This window comes from Camellia sinensis, chromosome 10 (genome assembly GCF_055761805.1).
Source record: "Camellia sinensis isolate YWXY chromosome 10, ASM5576180v1, whole genome shotgun sequence".
In the NCBI taxonomy this organism is placed as follows: domain Eukaryota; kingdom Viridiplantae; phylum Streptophyta; class Magnoliopsida; order Ericales; family Theaceae; genus Camellia; species Camellia sinensis.
Genome location: NC_138970.1, coordinates 155,368,890 through 155,390,798, shown reverse-complemented (window position 1 = coordinate 155,390,798; position 21,909 = coordinate 155,368,890). Strand labels below are relative to the sequence as shown.

Sequence of the window (21,909 nt, the reverse complement as noted above, 5' to 3'; positions counted from 1 at the left end):
ATGAGAAAAAAAAATTGTTTGGCTGTGACAATATTTGTGTTTTTTGGAAAAAAAAAAGGGGGGATTGTATTTATTAGGTTCACATAAAGTACCCACTATTTATGATAATTAGATTGTATTTTATCTAGTAAAAAAATTCTGTAATTGAATTTTTTAATTCACTGTATTTTTTGAATTTTTTTTATGTTTTTTAACTATCAACTGACTTAATTTGTAATTGGGAATGATTGTATTTTTTAACTATCAATTGACTTAATTTGTAATTAGGTTTTTAACTCACCGTGTTTTTTGGAAGAAAAAAAAATGATTGTGTCTCACAATTCAAGATAAATGTGTAGAATTTATCTTGCGATGTCAACTATTGTATTTGAATAATATGAGATCAATAGTAAGGAATTATAGAATTTATTATAAATAATTTATTTCTACCTTTTCAAACACAATGTTATAATTCCAAAAACTTTAGAATGATTAAAGATTATATTGGGTTAAGTCAAGACCGTGCCTATGCATTTATTATACCTGTACCAACAATGATATGTCAACTAGATTGTGCACCGTGTGTGACCTTTATTTTAAATATAAATTGGTCTGAAATTTTTTTATACCATTTAAAAGGTAAAAAAATATATAATATATGTGTTATTCATTAATTATAATACTAACTATTATGTTGGTAATACATGAATACTAATTATTATATAATATTATGTTGCCAATAGAAAATCTATAACAATTTAAATTTTAGTTATAATATATATTTTTTTATTTCGTGAATTTCGAACAAATATAATAAATTTTTATTTTTATTACTTTAATTATGAAAAGTCAACATTTTCTTTTAAAATTTCATAGATTTTATACTAACAATTTTAAAATATGTTTGACATAATCATAAATAATTTTTTTAAATTCAATCACAAACATAGTACCTGCAATATGATAGTATAATATATAGATAAGCGCATAATTTAAATTAAAAATAAATAAATAAAATTATAATTCAAATTAATAAAATTAAAAATTTAAGATTTATATTAACAGGATCAAAATTTTTGGGCTCGTTTGGTTTGATTTTCTGAAAAAAATTTGGGAAATTTTCTCTACAAATAAGTTTTCAAAAATAACCAAACCAAACAAATTTTCCCAAAAAAATTTCCCAAAACTTGTAAACCAAACAAGTTTTCCAAACAAATCTCTCTCTCACACACATCAAATCAATCACTTTTTCCAAAACTCTATCTCAAAATAATTTTTCAAAACATCTTTTAAAAAAAATCAAACCAAACATGTTTTCGTATTTTTTATCTCTAAAACACATCTCTCAAACACAAACCAAACATACCCTTTATTTTTTATTTTTAATTTCACCTTTTTTTAGTCATTATCGTGTACACGGTTTCAAAATTCAAAATCAGTCATGAGAGTAATATATAAAATTGGGAAATCGAAAGGAAAGTTCGTCTCATCGGAACCAAACCAACAGAAAGTAAAGAACTGAGGGAGAACAGACAATACATGGTTTTGATCCTTTGATCGCATCACTCTATCATGGCTGGGTATGCATTTCCCTTCTGTACTTGGGTGTTTTTTTAAAACACTCAGTTTGTTCTTCTCTTTAGTGTAATCTGTATATAAAGATACTGACAGATTGCATTCTCACTCAGTACTGAGTTGAACCTCTGAACTCACTTCTTACCTGGTTTGGTCTTGTGGTAGTGTATAAGGAAGTAGGAGTCTCTCTGTATGTGGGTTGTTGTTAGGTTTTGTGACCCCAAATGAGCTGTTGATTTTCTTGTTTGAAATGGTAGATTAGATTGATTGTGGGTTTGAATCACACTCCAACAGTTTTGGTTGTTGAGGTTTTTGCATATGGAATGGTATATTCAAGTATCCACTTTTCCCACATTGATATTTGATTGATACACTATATACATTCAATCATAAATATGTGTATATATATATTTAGGTCAGTATATTGGACACATGATCATCACTATATCCAGTGGCCATGTTCTTATGGTGTTGAATTCGATGGCTAGGTTCATTCATTTTGGGCATAATGGGTTAGGGATGCTTTGGCTTTATTGTTAAATTGTTAATATGTTAAAATTTCGGACAATTTTAGGTATGTTTTCCTTGACCTGCAGGAGGCTGTTTAATAATGTGCCTCGATAGCGTGTCTGTTGCTTTGAAGTAAATAATTTGTCTTACGTTTGTAATGGTACTTTCCTATTCAGAAGGATTAACCTCAAACATGTCCCTCCAATTTCTCTTTCAAATTTGATATATGCAAGCATTTGAATTAAGTGCTCTGCCAAGTGCTTGGCATATAATAGTGCATTTCATTGTTGAATGGGTATTAATAGCTGAAACTACATTTGGTTCAATTGCAAACTGCAAATTGCCTAATGAGAATGTATACTGAAAATCACAGCTTATATCTGCATGAGGTGGAAGCTAGGAGTGTGCACTCATGTGCCGCAGGGTGGGGGCTGATAATATTTTTGTGAGAAAAAGATGTAAATAAAAGAAAAAATATAATTGTTAATAACTTTTTTCACAGTTTAAACAATTCTGTTTGATATCATGAAGGCCTTTTTGATTTCAGATGCATTTATCATATCCTCACCTCACCCAAGTGTCAAGTGTTGTTACATGAACTTACATTCATGTAACAACGAGTCAAGGTTTAATTTGAATTTGTTTTTCGCTAGGCAAGCTTGCAATCGATGGTTAGCAAATAATGTTAGTTAATGTCATGTAATTTTTTCAACATCTACAATGTCAAATCAACAGCAAATGTTGGCATTGATAATTATATTATATAATTATACATAGAATTTGATGAAAACATTGTCCATGATTTTTTTTTTCCCTTTCCATATCCTTGCTATTATGATCAAGTTTTTGTTTCAAGAGAAAAACATAATCATATTACAATTTAAAACCTTTAAAACTCTTTGACAACCATTTTTGTTAAATGATAATTTTTTTAAAAAAAAATAAATAAATAAATAAAATTGGACATAACTATTGTTACTGCTTAATCAAATAGGAATCATCAATGGTCTTGCATCCTCACCATCTTGTACTTCTAAGAGAACAACAAAAAAAGTGATAATATTAGGGGTTTGAATTTTCTAACATGTTTAAGGCCTCAACTCTTTCATTGTTACAGTCTTAGTAATGCAATTGATGTTTTCCCCCAGTTATCTATATGCTCCTGGCATATGTAGGTCAGATTAAAGAATCCAATCTTGAAATTGTTTTGTAGACAATAAATGTTTACCCTCATCATTTATATTATAGTTAAGTTAAGATCAAATTATGAGCGTAATTGTTTTCTTTTGTTAAATTATGCAGACCATCATGGTTGGTTGACAGCAGTAGAATTGCAACAAAAATCAGAAGTGCATCTGGTTTGTGTGATCCTGGAAGAGTCAACTGGAAAAGCAACCCAACTAGAGCTTGCCCTAATTGCGAACATATCATTGACAATAGTGATGTACAAATCGTCTCCTTTGATCTGATTAACTTTTTGTTATTAGGTTAAGATATTTGATGAAATGATTGCTTTCTTATATGCTTTGGTACTTTTTTATTCTCTATCATTTTTATAATTCTAACTTTCTATGTAGTGATTATAACTGCCATAAATTTATAAATCTAAATTATTGAATGAAGAGAGGGCCACAGGATTGCTTCTCTGGATTGTCCAATCAATTTTGGTTAGCTTTTGATTATCATGACCAGTCTTACATTTTGCTTCTATTGAGTCAATTTTGGTTAGATTTTGATTATCTGTATCAGCCTTACATTGCATCTTTATTGGCTATCAATTCACTAAGAGTGATCTAGGTGTTTTATGAAGTACATGGTTTTGTAAAAATTAAAGAAGGTTTTTACAATTCAATGTTCATACAAATATACCTTTTCTCTGGATGCATATAAGTCAATGTTGTAGGTGTTCAAGGGATCCAGAGAAGAGACATTGGGGTTTGGCCCAATAGTCTAGTAGCCACACCTTAGGGTATAGTGAGGGAGAGGTCAGAGGTTTGAGCTAATGGAGCGGCAGTGGACCCCTTCAGTTGTAATCTAACTATACTAACATACTAATGTTATCTTTGTACAAAAATCAAAAAATAACAAAATAAAAAAAAAAGGATCCAAAGAAGATAGCGCAGCTTAAATGATATCTATGCGTATTTAGAACCAAAAGAGAGCTGCTCCATATATAGTTTTCCCAAAACCAAATCTGCATATATACTTTTCTGGACTGCATTTTACTGAAACTGCAGCACTTGGCTTGAATGCTAGCCTCTCGACTTCAGCAGTCAAGTCCATAAGCTACCTATGCAAGCATTCTACGAGAGGCCTTTGATCTGGCCACTCTGGCCTTGCCTAATTAGTTCTGTTTTGAGCCAATAACCTGAGAGGACTATGTATAGGTCATCCTAAGTCAATTATGTGACATGTAAAATAGATGTTCTTGATTAACGCAATATGCTTGTACAGTTGTACACCTGAGGTAGGATAGGAGGATGCTTCGCATTATCTGGTAGCCTTCAATCTTTAACACTTGGGCACACTAACCTATACACCTAAGCTTTTGACTATGGAAATTTCAAACGCATTAAATAAGATAACACACAAATTGTGAATTGTAAAATGTACAAACAATTGGTGAGACCTCGCACGAGAGAAATGCCTTACACAAATCTGAAGCAGGATGAATTAGGAATGAATGAAATTGAAAATATATTTAGTAATTGGTAATAGTTACTCAATTTCTTAAAGTTACAGGTTACTGGATGTTCAGAATTGGCATCTAAGAAGCATGAACGCGAACTCAGTGATTTTAAAAAAATGAGAACTTGGACATGGGGGAGACATGACAATAAAATATATATGGAAATTAATAAAAACTAACATTGGTTCGCTATTTAAAAAAAAGACCACTTTCAAATTAAGACATCACTTCTATATTTTTATGAATGATCTATTAAATATTTATATCTAAACAAAAAATAATAAACATTCAACATTTAACATCCATCAAAAGCACTAAAGAAAATGGGGAAAAAACTAGTTGGCGTGTCCCCAGAGTGTTCCCAGTGTGTGCCCGCCATGTTCCCTAAAAATTAATTAATTAAACATGTGGCGTGTCCCATGCGTGTCCCTATATCCGACCCCTACGGCACTTGTTTTGAAGTGTCAACACTTCATAGATTGGCATGATTATAAGGCCTGGATAACCAGCTATTTCTATGGGTTTAATTTGACATCTTTTAAATATTTTATGACAAGTGAAGTATTTGAATCTTATGGAAAGATTATCACCCTTGCTCTGATTCAAATTAAATTAATAAATTTAGTAAATACTATTTGAATAGAAACAATTTTTGATTCACAGGGGTCTGGGTTTTCTTTGTCCTTCCATGTGCTGATGAGTACAAAAAGGACCTTGGATCGGATTGTTTTGTGGCTGATGCCATGGTTTGATGCTTTGTTAAATTGACCTGATATGAAAACTTGCCCTGTTTGTGGTTTATGTTCAGACATTCGATCTAATGTGAACAAGTAAAATGCGTTTCTCTTGAGTTGGATTTTTACTCCCTCTGTACCATTTTGTTTGTACACCTTTCCATTATAGTCTGTCTCAAAATGCTTGTCGATTTTTTAATTTAGGATACTAAATTTTGTTAAATTTCCAAAATTGCCCTCTATAAATTATTATAAACACATTTTAAAATTCAAGTAGAAGGGCAACGGTGGGAAAAACATTTTAAAATTTGAATTAAAATATAATGGTTGCATGTCTTCTTAATAAGTTGGTTTTTCTATAATGGACCAACAAATTAGGATGGAGGGAGTGTCATGCAAATAATCTGTCAACCTAAAACAGTGCAAGCTGATGAAAAGTATATTTGAGTTCATGCTCATTATTTTCTCAGCTATATATATATATATTTTTTTTTTTCTGTGCATCTGATTTAATTTCGACGGGTTTACGGTTTATGTTTGTTTGATGTTGTGACTTGCGACTTATTTCTTGTGGACATCTCAACCATTTCACTGAGTTTCAAGAAGTTATATTCTGGTTATATACATCTGTTATCTTTATGTTAAAAACTGTGCATGGGGCTTGATTTTTGTTATTAAAACAAAAGCTGTAGTACCAATAAAAACTTGCATTTGGAACCTCTCTGTTTATTTTCAGGTGACTCAAGAGTGGCCAGGCTTACCTAGAGGTGTGAAATTTGATCCATCTGATCCAGAGATTATATGGCATTTACTTGCAAAAGTCAGTGTTGGCAATATGAAACCACATCCTTTCATTGAGGAGTTCATTCCAACTGTTAATGAAGATGATGGAATTTGTTATACACATCCTCAGAATTTGCCAGGTGAGTACAAGAACATAGCTTAGGGTCTATTTGGATGGATGTGGATGTGAAGTGCATGGATTTAACATTAATTATAACTCAAATTTAGATTTGATAGTTTACCCTATGAGTTTCAAGATTGAATTAAATAGTTTTATCATGATGAATTTGACTCAACTATATAAAAGTAGGTATTTGAAATCATGTTAAGAATTCTCTTCTAGCTATAAGCCTCCTACTAAAATACATCTATTTTATCTCCACCTATCTTCTTCTATAGTTTTTCTCTCCACCTATAATAGCTAACTCTTCAATATTTTTAATCTCAAATCCCTTGATTTGAAATCCACATCCATCCAAACGGAGCCTTAGTCTTTTTTGCTTTGATCCTTAGTTATCTCCAGACAAAAATGAGTTCTAAATATACAAGTTTTAGGTGTTAAGCAAGATGGAAGTGTTTCTCACTTCTTTCATAGAGCAATCAAGGCTTATAGTACCGGAACTCGGAAGCGTCGGAAGATACATGGTGATGATTTTGGTGATGTTCGTTGGCATAAGACTGGCCGGACCAAACCTGTTAACTTGGATGGCGTTCAAAAAGGATGTAAGAAAATTATGGTTCTTTATATGGGCCCACCAAGGGGTGGGAAACCAGAGAAAACCAATTGGGTGATGCATCAGTATCACTTGGGCACCGGAGAAGATGAAAAGGAGGGAGAGTATGTTATCTCCAAGGTGTTTTATCAGCAACAAGTCAAGCAGACAGACAAATTTGAACAAGATTTGCCTGAGGGCATTGATTTCATGATTGTAAAAGTTGATCCAGTCACTCCAAAGTCCGTGACTCCTGAACCACCTCGTATTGAATGGCGATTTTCTAATTTTGACCCAGATCCTTCTCCTCAGGTAAACAAACTTTTGTCTGGCATCCTGACTATTCATTTTTCTTTTCATTTTGTATTGAAAATATGTAATATCAGATTATAAAATCAGTTCCCAACAGAGCTGCACTGTGCAGTTAATTTTTTTTTTCCTTCCCTTTGGTAAATTTTTCTGTTGCCAATCAAATTATCGAAGGTTACCATTACACCATAATTTGGAATTGTTTAAGGTCACTAGGTAATGCAAGGGTGTTTACTTGAGAATTTTGATGTGACAGTCACCGATTACCTTCTAGAATTTCAAATGAATAAGGTAGTTGCTGACTATGTTACATGGACTTAGATATGAGTATTAGATGTGGGTACATATCCAAGCAGTAGATCTTCATAAACCTGAGTTTTATGATATTTGGATATATATCCAAAAGTTGGATATGGGTGTAATGATACGTCCTGGACACTTGTATATATATTGCATATTGTATACTATTTAAAATAAGACCACCAAATTCTGTAAATGGAATTGAAATTAAATAGGATTTAGCAAAAATATGAAATTTCTCTTCTCATCTATGTGAGCCGCTAAAAATGTTTCTTTATTAGCAAAAGTGAATTTCTTCTTCTTCAAACATTGTAAAACATTGGAGGATCTAAGTGTCTAAATTAAAAACGGATATCGAATACATACCCCACATTCTTACCCTTGTAGTGGACACCGGTACATTGGGAGAAATAGAATGTAGCACATGTTGCAGAGAATATGTTTTCTTTTCTAGTGATCAAAATAAGAAAGTTTCTTATGCATTTTACTTTAGCCCCCATGCACAAAAGGAAACTAATACATGTGTTTTGCCCCCGTCATCCTTGTAATCTTCAGCATCATGAGATAGGGCTTGTTGAAGATGATGTGCAAACTCCATGTGGAGAACCCAATCATCAAGGCTCACTAGTGACAGAAATTCATACTGATCAAATGCCTGATAATAACGATAATCAAACTGGGGAAGACCATTTTGTGCAAACTCCATGTGGAGAACCCAATCATCAAGGCTCACTAGTGACAGAAATTCATACTGATCAAATGCCAGTTAATATTGATAATCAAACTGGGGAAGACCCAAAATGGTGGGACGGTGAGTCACAGTATCTGTTAGATTCACAACAACTTGTGGAAGGGCTATCTTTGTGTGATGAGTTTCTCCGGAGCCAATCCCCAAATAGAGATGGGTCTGAAAATGGAGAATCGAAGGGCAAGTCCCGCCTTTCCGATTATGCTCACTTAGGACCCGAGGATTTAAAGAAGGATTTAGAGGTGTGCCAAGATTTGGTCCTTGATCCAGCAAACATAGATCTCGATACACCTCCTGATTTCCGGCTTAGCCAACTTGTATGTTCTGTCGTCTTCTCTGCTATGTTGCTTCCTTTACTTTGAAATTATTGGTTTATTGCTTTTGAATTTCGTTGACTGATGAACTTCTTATGTACTTTTATAGGAATTTGGATCACAGGACAGTTTTCTTGCTTGGGGTAATTGATTAGGCACGGTGAAACATCATCGTTAACTGTTTTTTGTGAAGACTAGGTTCGGTAAATTGTCCTAGTAAAGCTAAAATACTCTTCCTCATATCGTAATTACTGTTTGTTTAACAGATGCTGATATGCTTTTTGATATGGATTGATTGTCATGTCAGTCCATTTGCCTTCTTGGAAGAGATTTGAAAAAAAACAGCCTGTCTATGTGGTTTTGTTGATCTTAAATGTAGCATCAAGGCTTGAAGTGTAAGCAAATTTCAAACACCAATTATGTTGTAAATCTTTGAGACAGTCATCTAATATCCTTTTGTTCTGTGCTTTATTCTCAATGATGATTCACTGGTTGCTCTATTTTCTATCAGTAGATTGTATACTCTGGACACAACTCGAGTACAGATAACTTGAAAATGAGGCGGGACATAGTTGTGTTTTGTCAATGTCATTGAAAACGTAGTTGATTGGTTGCATAATAGGCATATGAGAGTGCAGCACAGCTAGGATTTGAACACATCCATGAACCTGAAGGGACTTTACACTGCATTGAGGTTGTCTTGAAAGTGGCTTGAGAGACCACATTACTTGGTCTTGGCATGATAGGGTCCCAATTGCTTGTCCATGAGCAACATGTTCAAAGGACAGCAACTTTTTGGATAAGGATAGGGTACCCATTGTGTATAAAGCTAGGCCTGCTTATTTAGAAGGGTTTTTGGATGCCATAACAAGTCATGAGAAAATGGGCCATGGTGTGTTCTTGAAGAGTTTTGACTATGAATTTACAGTCTACTGAATTAGATGTGTGTACTAGGAAGAAGAAACATGAAGGGCCTTGACACTCTGTTCAAACTTGGGGCAATTCAATTTGAAATGTTGTTCAAAGGTCCCAATACGATAGTTGCTTCATTGGGTCCATTCATTATTGCTGGTCCCCGATGATGGAGTGTCCGGGAGGGTAGATTGTATATAGATGTAACCTTCCACATAATATGCATAATGTAGTTTTTCTCAAACTTAAATTCGAGCTACTAGCTTATGCTTTGTCACTTCATCACAAAAGTGTAATTCTACTTTGGTCGTTAAAACAATTATTATACGATGCCACTTGATACAATTTGTTATAAGTTAAAAGTTAATAATTTTAGGGTTGTTTGGGAAGTGTCATATTAGTTCATTTTTTTATCTTTTTATTTTTTTTAGATTACATTACATCTCTATTTTTCTACATATCTTTTAGCAAAAAGTAAAAAGTATATTTAATTTTTTTTTTTTAATCACATCACATCTTTACTTTTCTATACTTATTTTTGTAAAAAGTAAAAGAGTATATTTATTTAGCACTTCCCAAACTAACACTTAAATACAAAAAATAAAAGCATTTTTTCCTAGTTTGACAATAATCAACATTTTTTAACTTAGTCATTTTTATCTCATACGTTGGAAATAAAAATTACATTAAATATTCTAATAAATTGGCATATACCTCCAAATTAAAAATAGCCATAAGCACCCTATAACTTTTACCAAAGGAGACTTTAATCTTTTCTTGTTGTATTTAAGTTGAGGGAGGAACAACAAATTGGGTCACCTCAGTTTTTCACTCCTATACACACTCAATTGAGATATTAGGGGATTAATCTTTGCTAAAGACAAATTGAATTATTTATTTCCAATCAGAGCATTACCAGCAAACTAGTTATTTTTATTTTGAAAAATGCATGAGACCCCCAGTGGGGGGCGTAAGGATCCTCTAGAGTTAATCCTCTAGAGTGATCTCCTAAAGTGCCTAATCCGACGGCTGAGAATAAAACTCACCAAAATGACGTCGTTTTGGTGAGTATTATCAAAAAAAAAAAAAAAAAAAAAATCAAATTCGGGGATTTCAAAATTCCCTCCATATAAAGAACTATACAGACGACGAGAGCTCGAAGGAGTTCAAAGGAGTTCGAAGGACGAGGAGACGGGGACGAAGGACAACGAGACGGTGGACGAACGACGACAGAGGCAGACGAACCACGACGGAGGGCGGAGGACGTTGAACCACGACGGAGGACGAACGGGAGCCTGCGACAGAGGTAAACCTGAAATCGCAAAGTTAGGGTTTAGGTTTGGCTTCAATTTTTGTAGAAATTAGTCGATTGGGAGTGTTTGGGGTTGGATTTTGTTTGCTATTTGTGTTAGGGTTTGGGATTTGGCTTTAATTTGTGATATGTTAGGGTTTGGGATTTGCCTTTATGCCAAGTTCAAGAATGAACTCTGTGTTCACATTCTGCACACTGTGTATGTTGAAAAATTGAAATTTAAATGACTCCTCAATTTATACCTGGGATTTGCCTTTATACCTATATATAATTTCTCAATTTTTTGATTTAAGTGTGCCTTTGTACCTGTAATTTAAATTCAGCGACCTGTGTATGTTATGGAAAATACAAGAGAAGGGAATTTATTTTATATTTTAATCTTGGTATTATGAAAACTATACATTCAGCCTCCGTTTGGGAAGTGGGTTGGCTTTTTGGCTTTTTGGCTTTTTTGGCTATTTTAGCCTGGGCTAAAAAGCTTGGTTTGGGAAGGGCTTTTTGGCTTTTTGGCTTTTTTTTGTGAGAGAAGAGTGTAATGATTATGGGTTGGATGTGATGTTTTGTTTGTTGTGGCTAAAATAGCCTGTTTTGTCTTTTGTGGCTATTTTAGCCCCAACCCACTTGCCAAACACCACCTCAATTAGTTTGTTTCTCACCACTTTTGATGAGCTTATAAGACAAGAAAGTTCTCTTTCTTACGATTTTTCATCGTTTCTGACCATTTCTCACTGACTTATAAACCAAACATGAGAAAAGAGATTTACTTTATTTTTTATCACTTCTCACCAAGTCACTCAATCCGAACTGACTGTTAAAATGTAATTTTGTTTTTTATGGTTTGTCTAATTGCTTATTTGTGTTGAGTAATTGGGTCTGTTTCTGTTAAATTGATTAGCTTTAGTTGGGTTGGGTATGTAATAACAGTGCGTTTAGGTGTTCCATGAAGATTGAGTCCTATCTTGTACATTGTACTATAATAAGTAACAAAGAGAAGCAGAAACGAGAAGAACCAAATTAATGAAAAATGCTAATTATGCAGAACTTTTGTATTGAAAATCGAAACAGGATGTTGTGTGTTAGTGGCATATTTTCAAATATGAATCAAAGTGATTGGCTCTTTGATTTCCAATGAATGAGTGTAAAGATGCCATATCACTTTGTATGAAGTTCTTTTATATAAATTATGTTTGTCTCACATTACCCATAAGTCAATGATCTTATTCTTAGTTTATGTATTAACACCTATGATTCATTGTGACGAAAATGCAGGTGTTGTGGAGGATTAATTTTTAACATGTATATATAATTATATATACATACACACTTACCAAACCTTTCTCGTACCAAGATTGAGGGTTGTACCTTATATTAATAGATATGCATATGAGGAAGATGAAAGTAGGAAATGTTATAGAACCAAATGAATTTCCTATTGAGGTTCATTAATGTTTGGAAGTGCTTGTGTGATAAAGGAGAAGTTTGGTTGATCAAATTTGTTTCATAAGATTTTGAATTTTAAGAAACTTATTGATGAATGGAGTGAGAAAGTTCATGAAATTCAATATACAAGAACAATGGGTATATTCAAAATTGTACTAATTATTATTGTAGAATTTTTGTACATATGAGGAAGGTGAAAGTAGGAAAAGTGGTATGACCAAAAGGGTGTATGGTGTGATTTTAGGATATTTACTCAGTTGAAGGAAATTTTTTATAGGATTGCTATAAGACTTGTTATCATGAGATGTTGACGTCTGATCCACATGCCCAAGTCCACGACCACGATCACGACCACGACCACGACCATATAGTACCTACAAAAAAATTAAAATAATATTACATCAAAGGAACCATAAAATAAAATGGAACTTTAAATGAATGAATGACAAAATAAAAGAGGAAAGGTGAAAAATAAATTACTTCACTGCATGCGGGACTATTTGAGGCTTGCGAGTGATAACTACTTGCATTGTTAAGCAATGCTTGATAGGTTCCATGCACGGAATACATCGATGGCATTGAAAAATGCAATTTGTGATGAAGAAAACTTGGCTGCAAGAATAACATATCAATTTAAAATGATAATAGTCACCTACAAATCCCTACTAAAACTTCTTATTAAACTAACTTACATCATAGGCGGGATACATAAATTGAGACGAAGAAGCTCTAACTTGAGGAACACTCGGCGAGAATGGAGGAAGTTGAGGAGCACTTGAAAATAAAGGAGCCGACTGAGGAAATAAGGGAGGTGCTTCAGGAGCACTTGCCGAAAATAAGGGAGGAGTTTGAGGAGTAACGGACATGGAAGTTTGAGAAGCATTATGTGAACTTGTTTTATTTTTCTTTGCCAACGCAAGCTCCAAACCACCTTTTGTCCACCTTCGTCCCTTGCTAGCGCACTCCCTTCTCTTGAGTCCTTTTGCTTGAACTACATTTTTATCCGCTACACCATCCACTTCAAAGCTTTCGGGGCATGTGTCAGGGGGGCTTTCTTGTTGAATAGTATCTGAACAAGGCATATTGAATTTTGCGCTTAACATGGTTGCAATGTTTACAATTAATTCATCCAATTTCTCTACCGTCAAATTATATGTTTCCTCACTTTCAGAAGCTCTACACGCTACTGCTCTGAATATTGCCATCAATGACCTATAGCGTGAAGTTTGATGCAATCTTACATCAACCTGAATATCATACCCACACCTATCTTTCACATTTTCAGATCTTGCTTTTTTAGTCCATCTCTTCAGAATACATTGTGAAGGAATCTCTTTGAATTTGAGTCTTTCTCTAAGGATCTTCAAACAATGACTATACAAAATGCCCTTCATTTCAAACTTCCTATAATTGCAAGTGACTGAATCATCACACTCCTGCCTCACCTTCCTCACCACCTTCCTCACCTTTATACCATCACTATCAAGAACCGTATAAACGGTATTGTCACCATCATTTTCAATTTCTTCAATGTTTACTTCAAGGGACTTGACATACTCATCCTGAAATTCTTCAAAAATTTTATTTGTGTAAACATCTACAGCTTGCTCCATAATCTTCACTTTAATATTTACCCTTGGCAACTTTTGGCATAGAGCATATTCGGCTTGTACCTCTTTGTACCTCTTCTTAGAAAGAACTCGATCAAAATGTATGAAAAATTGCATTAAGTTATGATCAGACTGAATGAAATCCTTCAAGAAAGCATTAAAGGATTCACTAAGTTGGGTGCTACTCATGCCCGCACCCCATGCATTTCTAACATATGGCCAACCCCATTTTTCCTTGACCCCAAATGTTAACTTCAACCAATGATTATCTCTTACTTCATACTTGTCAAGCATTTCCTCCCATTTTAACGTAAATTGTTCCTCATCCTCAATGTCATACATAAACGTGGATAAAACACTCTTCATCCCCTTATCCTTCACCGCCTTGTCCTTGAAAATAGAATTTGCATGCCTTAATGCATTTTGCATCAAATGCCAAGTGCAAAGGCGGTGGGTTGTGTTAGGCATCACAATAGGTATGGCCTTAGCCATTGCAGCATCCTGATCCGTAAAAATTGTTTTTGGAGCCTTACTTTACATTGCCTCCAAGAATCTTCTAAAAAGCCATACAAAAGAATCGGCGGTCTCATCATACATCAAAGTTGCACCAAATATCACAGTTTTCCTATGATGGTTAAATCCAACAAAAGACGCAAATGGTCTATGTGCACTGTTTAACTTGTAAGTAGTGTCGAAAGTCACAACATCACTAAATTGCCCATAATCCATGATCATCTAAGCATCGGCCCAAAATATGTTTGTAATCTGTTCCTCGTTATCTAATTGGACCGAGTAAAAAAAAGATGGATTCTCCAATGATTTGTCACGAAAATATTGCAAAATGTTACCTGCCTCCGCATATGCTAAACTGTTTTGCCACTTTGTTCTCAAATAATTTTTTTGGTCCAGTTTTGTGAACCCAAGCGACTCCCTTCCACCAACTTCATTACCCATGAGCTCAAGTGCAGCATTAAGACGGATTCCAGATTTTTCGGCTAAATCTATTTCGGTTGCTTGTGATTCAGATATCTTTTTTTGGGATGGTAACATATGCGTACATTCTGCTGGTACAAAGATATGATTATGTTGTTCAACAAAATCACTAACAAAAAATTTCTAAATATTCCTATCCCACTTAATGACAACTTGGGCTTGACAACCAGTCCTCACTTCCTGCCTAGGATTTTTTGTTAATGGATCTCGCTTGTCGACAACCCGAAATCCCTCCTTATTACAAACAAATTGCCTTGAAGTGATTTGCTCCTTTTTGCTCTTGTTTACATAACCCCTTCTAATACTAAAGCCCAACCTTCCTCCATAAGTATTATAGAAATCATATGCTTCTTGTTCTGTATCAAATGTCATGCGAACTCTAGGCTTCCAATCACACTCACTCCCGTCATTCTCATGATTGTTAGGTTCCATATCAATGTGCCAAGTCACTTAAAAAATAAAGAAGTGCTCAATATTAGCATAAAAACTGTAAATTATGTTTGCAAAATAATATAAACTGAATAAGATAATCAACGAATAACAAACTAAATTATAGTCTTTGTTATGTATCACAGTGTGGTTTTAAGATGTTCAATACAACAGGTATTCATTGTTAAATTCAGGAAAAAAAAAGGGATTATTTTTCTAGGAAATACCTAAACTATCTATAAATCTATATAATATATATATATATATATATAATCACAATGAATATTTGTTCTAAATAATCAAATTCATAATAAAATTGTTCTAAATCTATATATATATCTGAGAGGGTAATTTTGGTAAAAATTGGGCCGAGCTATGAGATTGTCATATTGGGCCACAATACAAAGGGCTGTGTAAGAAAGGCCGTAAAAGTTACTCCGGCCCTAGTTACGTACAAGTTATTCCAGTCTTGTGAATGTTTTGGAGCTAGTCCGGTCCAACGTAAGAACGAAGTTAGATCGGTCTAAGCAGTACCTTTGAGTTAGGTCGGCCTTGGAGTTACACCAGTTGCAATTTGTTAGTTCAGGTCCAACTATGCCATTTATTGAACAAAGAGAGAACCAAGATAAGGTGAAGTTAAAGGAAGAACCGAACTAAAGTTAGTTCGGCCAACTTTGTGACTCATTCTACAGCTATGCTTAGTCATATTTACTTCGGTCGTATTGGAGTTCGGCCATGGTAAAAACCATCTCACTTGGTTTGAGCAGTGAGGGGGGTGTTAAAGGATAAGCATTATCCTACAGGAGTATGAATCCTAGGAGGACTCTGCATGGAGAAATAAGAGTCCTACTAGGATTGTGCCACGCGAAACTTATAAAAGCTCACAAACATCACCTTGGAGGAGGTAACACACAACTTTGCTTTCTGAATTCACAAAGCTTTGTCTATTTGTCAAGTTTTCTGACTTAGGCATAGGAGAGGTTTCCGGCACACACTCGCCGGCTAGCTCACGTTTGTGTTTTCAGGTGATAAAGCGACGTCGTACGGAGGAGCACAGACTTGGTCAACAGGATTATATGAGAAGATTTATTTCTTTCCCGTACAATTGGCGCCGTTTGTGGGAAGAACAGACAGAACAAAACCTCTTGATCAAGCTTCTCCTCTTTTCAAACAATGGCACACATTGAAGAATTGCCGCAATCCGCCGTCGACGGGCTAACTCCAGATGGAGGCGCAAGGCGTGAAGGTTTACCATCTGTCCCTTCCATGGCGGACTTGGAGCCCCAACGACATAACTCCAGGAGGGATGCTAGGGGGAGGCGGACTAACAGCCCCCGTCACTCTCACTCGCAATGTCCTGATAGGCAAAGACGGAGGATTGATCCTCAAGCTCTGGAAGATCGCGTGAAGGAACAAGACGAATTGATAAGAAAGATGGCGGCGGACATAGAGGCCTTGAAATGCCAGATGAAGAAAAAAGAAGTGGCGACAGGAGAGGGGCGCAAAAACAAGACGCCCCCTCGCCACTCAGAAAATCGTAGCAGAAATACCACACCCTCGCAAGGAGAGAGCAAAAGCCTTAGGACAGGCGATACTCAATCCTGGTCTTCCAGAACTAGTCACTCCAGGTCTGAGAGGACGAGATCTGAAAGGTCATTCACTGAAGGAAGCACATATTGGCCCTCACATTCGCATCAAACCAGATCCAGACAAACGGAGTTACCCAGATCATCCGACTTACGAACCGTGCTCGAAGAAAAAGCACGATGCAAGGAGGATGCCAGGGCGCGGGATCCGCACAGAGTTTCTGCCTTACAGCGGTTGGCTCCTCGGACGCATGGAAGCGTCGAGGTTGGAATGCCAATACCGCGCCCTGCCTACGAACCAACAGACAAAGCATTAGCAAGGCTGCAGACTTCACCGTTTGTTCCGGCGATTGAAAACATGCCCCTACCATCAGGCTTCCTTCAACCAAAATTCTCTACATATGAAGGGAAGACGGATCCCTACTCACACTTGAGCCACTTTCGCCAAGTCATGGCTGTATACAGGCGAAACGAGGCCTTAATGTGCATACTCTTCCCAGCAAGCCTTGGCGACCTAGGCTTGACTTGGTTTGAAAAACTTCTAGAAGGCAGCATAGCCTCCTAGGCACAATTGGCAGAGGCGTTCGTAACAAGGTTCCGAACAAACACTAAAACCCCGGTGGAGATCGACCAGCTACTCTCCATCGACATGGGCGATAAAGAGACTCTAAGATCCTACAACAGTTGCTACTGGGAGACAATCAATCAGATTGGGGATTGCCCCACCAATCTCGCCATTGCGCAGTATAAAAGAGGCCTTCCAGTCGGGAACAGACTAAGGGACTTGATCACCATGACGCCACCCCTCACCATGGAAGCCCTGATGGAAAGAGTGCATCAGCACATCAGGGTGGAAGAGGACGGCGCACGTGCCAAAGCAAAATCTAGTGCGACTGCAGTACCAGAAAAGAAAACCTCAGCAAAGGTCAATGCAGTAGATCGTCAGAACAGAAACGAACGTGGCAGACGAGATAACGGAGAAGACCCGGATAAAAGATGGTTGAGAATCCGCACTGCCATAACCACGGTGTTCAAGAAACCGATATATCGGATTCTGAGCGAAATAAGAGATGAGCCTTTCGTTAAGTGGCCAGCCAAACTAGGGGAAACTCAGAAGGACTATGCCGAAAGATCGCGGTGCACCTTCCATAAAGAAAAGGGGCACCGCACGGAGAACTGCACACCATTGAGACAGCACCTGGAGGAGTTGGTGGCGGCAGGTCACTTGGACAAATACATTGAAGGAGGGACGCAGCCAGCCCCCCAGGACCATAATAACCTCCCTAATGGAATGCCAATTGACGCCCCGCCTCAAGGCGTTATCAATGTGATACATGGAGTCTTTGAACCTGAGCGTGTATGCGAGTTCAGAGGATTAATCAAAAAAGCTGAACATTTAAGAGAGGTGCTAAGTGCCCAACCTGCCACAAAGAAGGGGAAGACAGAGGCAACAAACGTCATGTCTTTTTCAGATAAAGACTTAGAACGGATATATTGCCCACACAATGATGCCCTGGTCGTCACTCTCCGAGTCAAGGATTTTGACGTCAAGAGGATTCTGATAGACCAGGGTAGTTCATGTGAAATCATGTACTACGAAACATTTAAACAACTGAAGCTACAAGACAAAGACTTGGCGCCTGCTGTATCACCCCTAATTGGATTCAACTCTATGCCAGAATGGCCCGTCGGCAAAATAATTCTTCCAGTTAGAGCAGGAAGCGTGACGAAACAAGTGGAGTTCTGGGTATTGAAGGTCCCCTCCACTTACAACATCATCTTGGGCAGAACATGGCTGCATGCCATGCATTCGGTGGCGTCATCCTACCACCAAGTAATGCGGTTCCCCAACGACACCGGTATAATTGAAGAAGTCTATGGGGATCAGATCATGTCAAAGCAATGTTTCACCACGGTGAATGGCAACCGCGCTGCCAAAGGATACGTTCATTCGGTGAAAGAACCTGAAAGCAATGAACTATTCGCGGATGTCGGCAAAGAGGCTGATTAGAAAGCAGTTGAGGACTTGGTGGAGGTAAAAATAGATGAAAAGAACCTGGATAAATTCTTCTTGCTCGGTTCGTCGTTGTCCAGCACTGAGAGATTAGAGGTCTTGGAATTCTTGACCTCTAATATCGAAGTGTTCGCCTGGACACCCTACGACATGCCAGGCATTGATCCAAACTTCATCAGTCACCAACTTAATGTCCACCCATCCGCCAGACCAATCATCCAACAAACACGCAGATCGGCACTCCACCATGCCGAAATAGTGGCGGAAGAAGTAGGTAACCTACTGGAGGCAAGAGCAATTAGAGAGGTGCATTACCCGAAATGGATCTCCAACACGGTCGTAGTGCCAAAGAAGAATGGCAAATGACGTGTCTGTATCGATTACAAAACAGTCAACAAGGCATGCCCAAAAGACAGCTTTCCTCTACCACGGATAGATCAACTGGTGGACCTAACGGCGAGGCACAACCGACTTAGCTTCCTAGATGCATACAGAGGCTACCACCAAATCGCCATGCATGAACCAGGCTAGGAGGTCACGTCCTTTACGACTCCAAAAGGACTATACTGTTACAAGGCCATGCCCTTTGGCCTAAAGAATGCAGGGGCGACATTCCAACGGATGGTCACTAAGATGTTTGAACCATTGTTAGGCAGAACAATGGAGGCTTACATCGACGACATGGTGGTCAAGAGCAAGGATGAGAATGACCATCTTAAGCACCTAGGCGAAATGTTTGAGATCCTGAAAAAGCACAAATTACGCCTCAATGCGTCCAAATGTGCATTCGGAGTAGGATCTAGCAAATTCCTGGGCTTCCTTGTGACCAACCGAGGTATAGAAGCAGACCCCTCTCAGATCAAAGCAATCCAGGATTTGGAGAGACCAAACTCAGTAAAAGAAGTACAGCATCTCACCGGCATGGCGGCTGCACTCAACCGATTTATCAGCCGGTCGTCAGACAGACTACGACCATTTTTTCATGCCTTAAAGACCAGGTTTGAATAGGATGAAGAATGCGACCAAGCTCTGGAAAGCCTGAAGGAATATATGTCTTCCCCACCACTGCTTGTTACCCCAGTACCCGGTGAAGAACTCTTCTTGTACCTGGCAGTCTCTCAGCACGCAGTAAGCGCCGTATTGGTTCGTGCAGAAGGAATCCAACACTTGCCCATCTATTATGTCAGCAAGACATTGCTGGGAGCCGAAACAAGGTATTTGCCACTGGAAAAACTGGCATTAGCCTTGATGATGGCCTCCAGAAAATTGGCATACTACTTTCACGCCCATACCGTAGTTGTCCTCACAGCTTTCCCACTAAAAGCTTTGTTTGAGAGGGCGAACTTTTCTGGGCAAATTTTGAAGTGGGCAGTAGAGTTGGGACAATTCGACATCAAGTTCCAACCCAGGACCGCAATAAAAGCCCAATCTTTGGCAGACTTCGTCGCAGAGTTTACTCCTGGAAATCATCATATCTGCCCAGTCGACCTAACTGACACCTCCGAATTAGGGATGGAAGTTGACACCGGAATAGCGCAACCCCTAGTAGAAGGTACTCAGTCAGACTCCAAGGCAGACCAGACTAAAGACAGCAAGATAGAAGCTACACCAAACCAAGGCTCTCCAACAAAAAAAGACTTGGTACAATCAGATAGCGAGGGGCAGACAGCAAGCGTGGACCTTGAAGAAAACACCATTCTTGACCCCACAACATCATCTGACCCCTCCACTTGCTGGAAATTGTTTGTTGGAGAGATGTGGAAGCTCTTTGTAGATGGAGCGTCCAACCAGCATGGTGCAGGACTTGGCATAGTCCTCATCTCACCAGACGGACTGGTTGTAGAGCAAGCAATCAACCTTGGCTTCCCAGCATCAAACAATGAAGCGGAGTACGAGGCACTTCTCGCAGGACTCAAATCAGCATATTACATGATGGCTACCGAACTAATGGTCTACAGCGACTCACAGTTGGTGGTAAACCAAATTTCTGGCGACTATGAAGCAAAGGATGATAGGATGGCCAAGTACCAAGAATTGGTCAGAACAGAGATCAAGAAGTTTGATGTAGTAAGGATAGAACAAATCGGCAGGGAGGAAAACAGCAGAGTAGACGAACTAGCAGGCTTCGCTTCAATGGCAGATACCTCCATACCTCATCCACTACTGATCGACTACCTACCTAAACCAAGCATTGAAGACCCCGAAACAGAAGAGGTATGTTGCGCGGAGCTAGGCCCCTCTTGGATGGACCCCATCATCCTATTCTTAAAAGACGGCATCTTACCAGAAGAGAAAAAAGAAGCCAACGGAATAAGAGCAAAGTCACAGCGATTTTGGCTCTCCCCATCTTTGGCATCATACAAGAAGTCGTTCTCAGGACCCTATCTAAAGTGTGTCCACCCCAGAAAAGTGGAAGCATTCTTGTACGAGATACACGAATGGGTGTGCAGAAGCCATCAAGGAGGAAGATCGCTAGCTTACAGGGCCATTTCGCAAGGATACTGGTGGCCATACATGCAGGCAGACTCAGAAAAATATGTGAAGAAGTGCGAAAAATGCCAGAAATTCGCACACCAAATACATCAACCGGCTAGAGAACTCCTACCATTGACTAGCCCATGGCCTTTCGCAATGTGGGGCTTGGACATAGTAGGACCACTTCCAACAGCACCCGGCAACAGGAAGTTCTTTCTCGCAGCAACAGACTACTTCACAAAGTGGGTGGAAGCAGAAGCATTGGCATCAATCAAAGAAAAAGATGTGAAGAAGTTTGCTTGGCTGAATATCATCACTCGGTTTGGCATACCAAAAGCCCTAATCTCAAACAATGGCACTCAGTTCGACGGCAGAATCGTCAGAGGCTTTTGTGAAGAGTACAAGATAGAGTTTTACAATTCTACACCGGCATATCCTCAAGCAAACGGCCAAGCAGAAGCATCAAATAAAGTCGTCTTGGATG

The 21,909-nt window shown here is 37.7% G+C and overlaps 2 protein-coding genes across 2 annotated transcripts; one reads left to right on the top strand and one right to left on the bottom strand.

Moving 5' to 3' along the window:
- Window positions 1–1,391: 1,391 nt before the first annotated feature.
- On the top strand, window positions 1,392–9,132 carry LOC114270079 (SUPPRESSOR OF GAMMA RESPONSE 1). The gene is made up of 6 exons (XM_028211476.2): window positions 1,392–1,559; window positions 3,367–3,508; window positions 6,224–6,410; window positions 6,826–7,295; window positions 8,148–8,657; window positions 8,764–9,132. Exons 1-6 carry the CDS (start codon window positions 1,552–1,554, stop codon window positions 8,803–8,805), a joined length of 1,359 nt encoding a protein of 452 aa, XP_028067277.1. The 5' UTR covers window positions 1,392–1,551; the 3' UTR covers window positions 8,806–9,132.
- Window positions 9,133–10,732: 1,600 nt separating this feature from the next.
- Window positions 10,733–14,657, bottom strand: LOC145800777 (protein FAR1-RELATED SEQUENCE 5-like). The gene is made up of 4 exons (XM_082890516.1): window positions 14,499–14,657; window positions 13,011–14,429; window positions 12,572–12,692; window positions 10,733–10,878 (listed from the first exon to the last, which is right to left on the bottom strand). Exons 1-4 carry the CDS (start codon window positions 14,655–14,657, stop codon window positions 10,733–10,735), a joined length of 1,845 nt encoding a protein of 614 aa, XP_082746642.1.
- Between the last annotated feature and the right edge of the window lie 7,252 nt (window positions 14,658–21,909).

Bases quoted from the DNA above. Each gene is read 5' to 3' on its own strand.
- LOC114270079 (XM_028211476.2), top strand. The intron at 7,296-8,147 runs GTAAACAAACTT...TGTAATCTTCAG, and splicing joins ACCCAGATCCTTCTCCTCAG to CATCATGAGATAGGGCTTGT. The intron at 8,658-8,763 runs GTATGTTCTGTC...GTACTTTTATAG, and splicing joins ATTTCCGGCTTAGCCAACTT to GAATTTGGATCACAGGACAG.
- LOC145800777 (XM_082890516.1), bottom strand. From the start codon at position 14,657: ATGGATTATGGGCAATTTAGTGATGTTGTGACTTTCGACACTACTTAC. The intron at 14,430-14,498 runs GTATGGCTTTTT...TTTACGGATCAG, and splicing joins ATGAGACCGCCGATTCTTTT to GATGCTGCAATGGCTAAGGC. The intron at 10,879-12,571 runs GTAAATATCCTA...TTGCGATTTCAG, and splicing joins AAAAAATTTCCTTCAACTGA to GTTTACCTCTGTCGCAGGCT.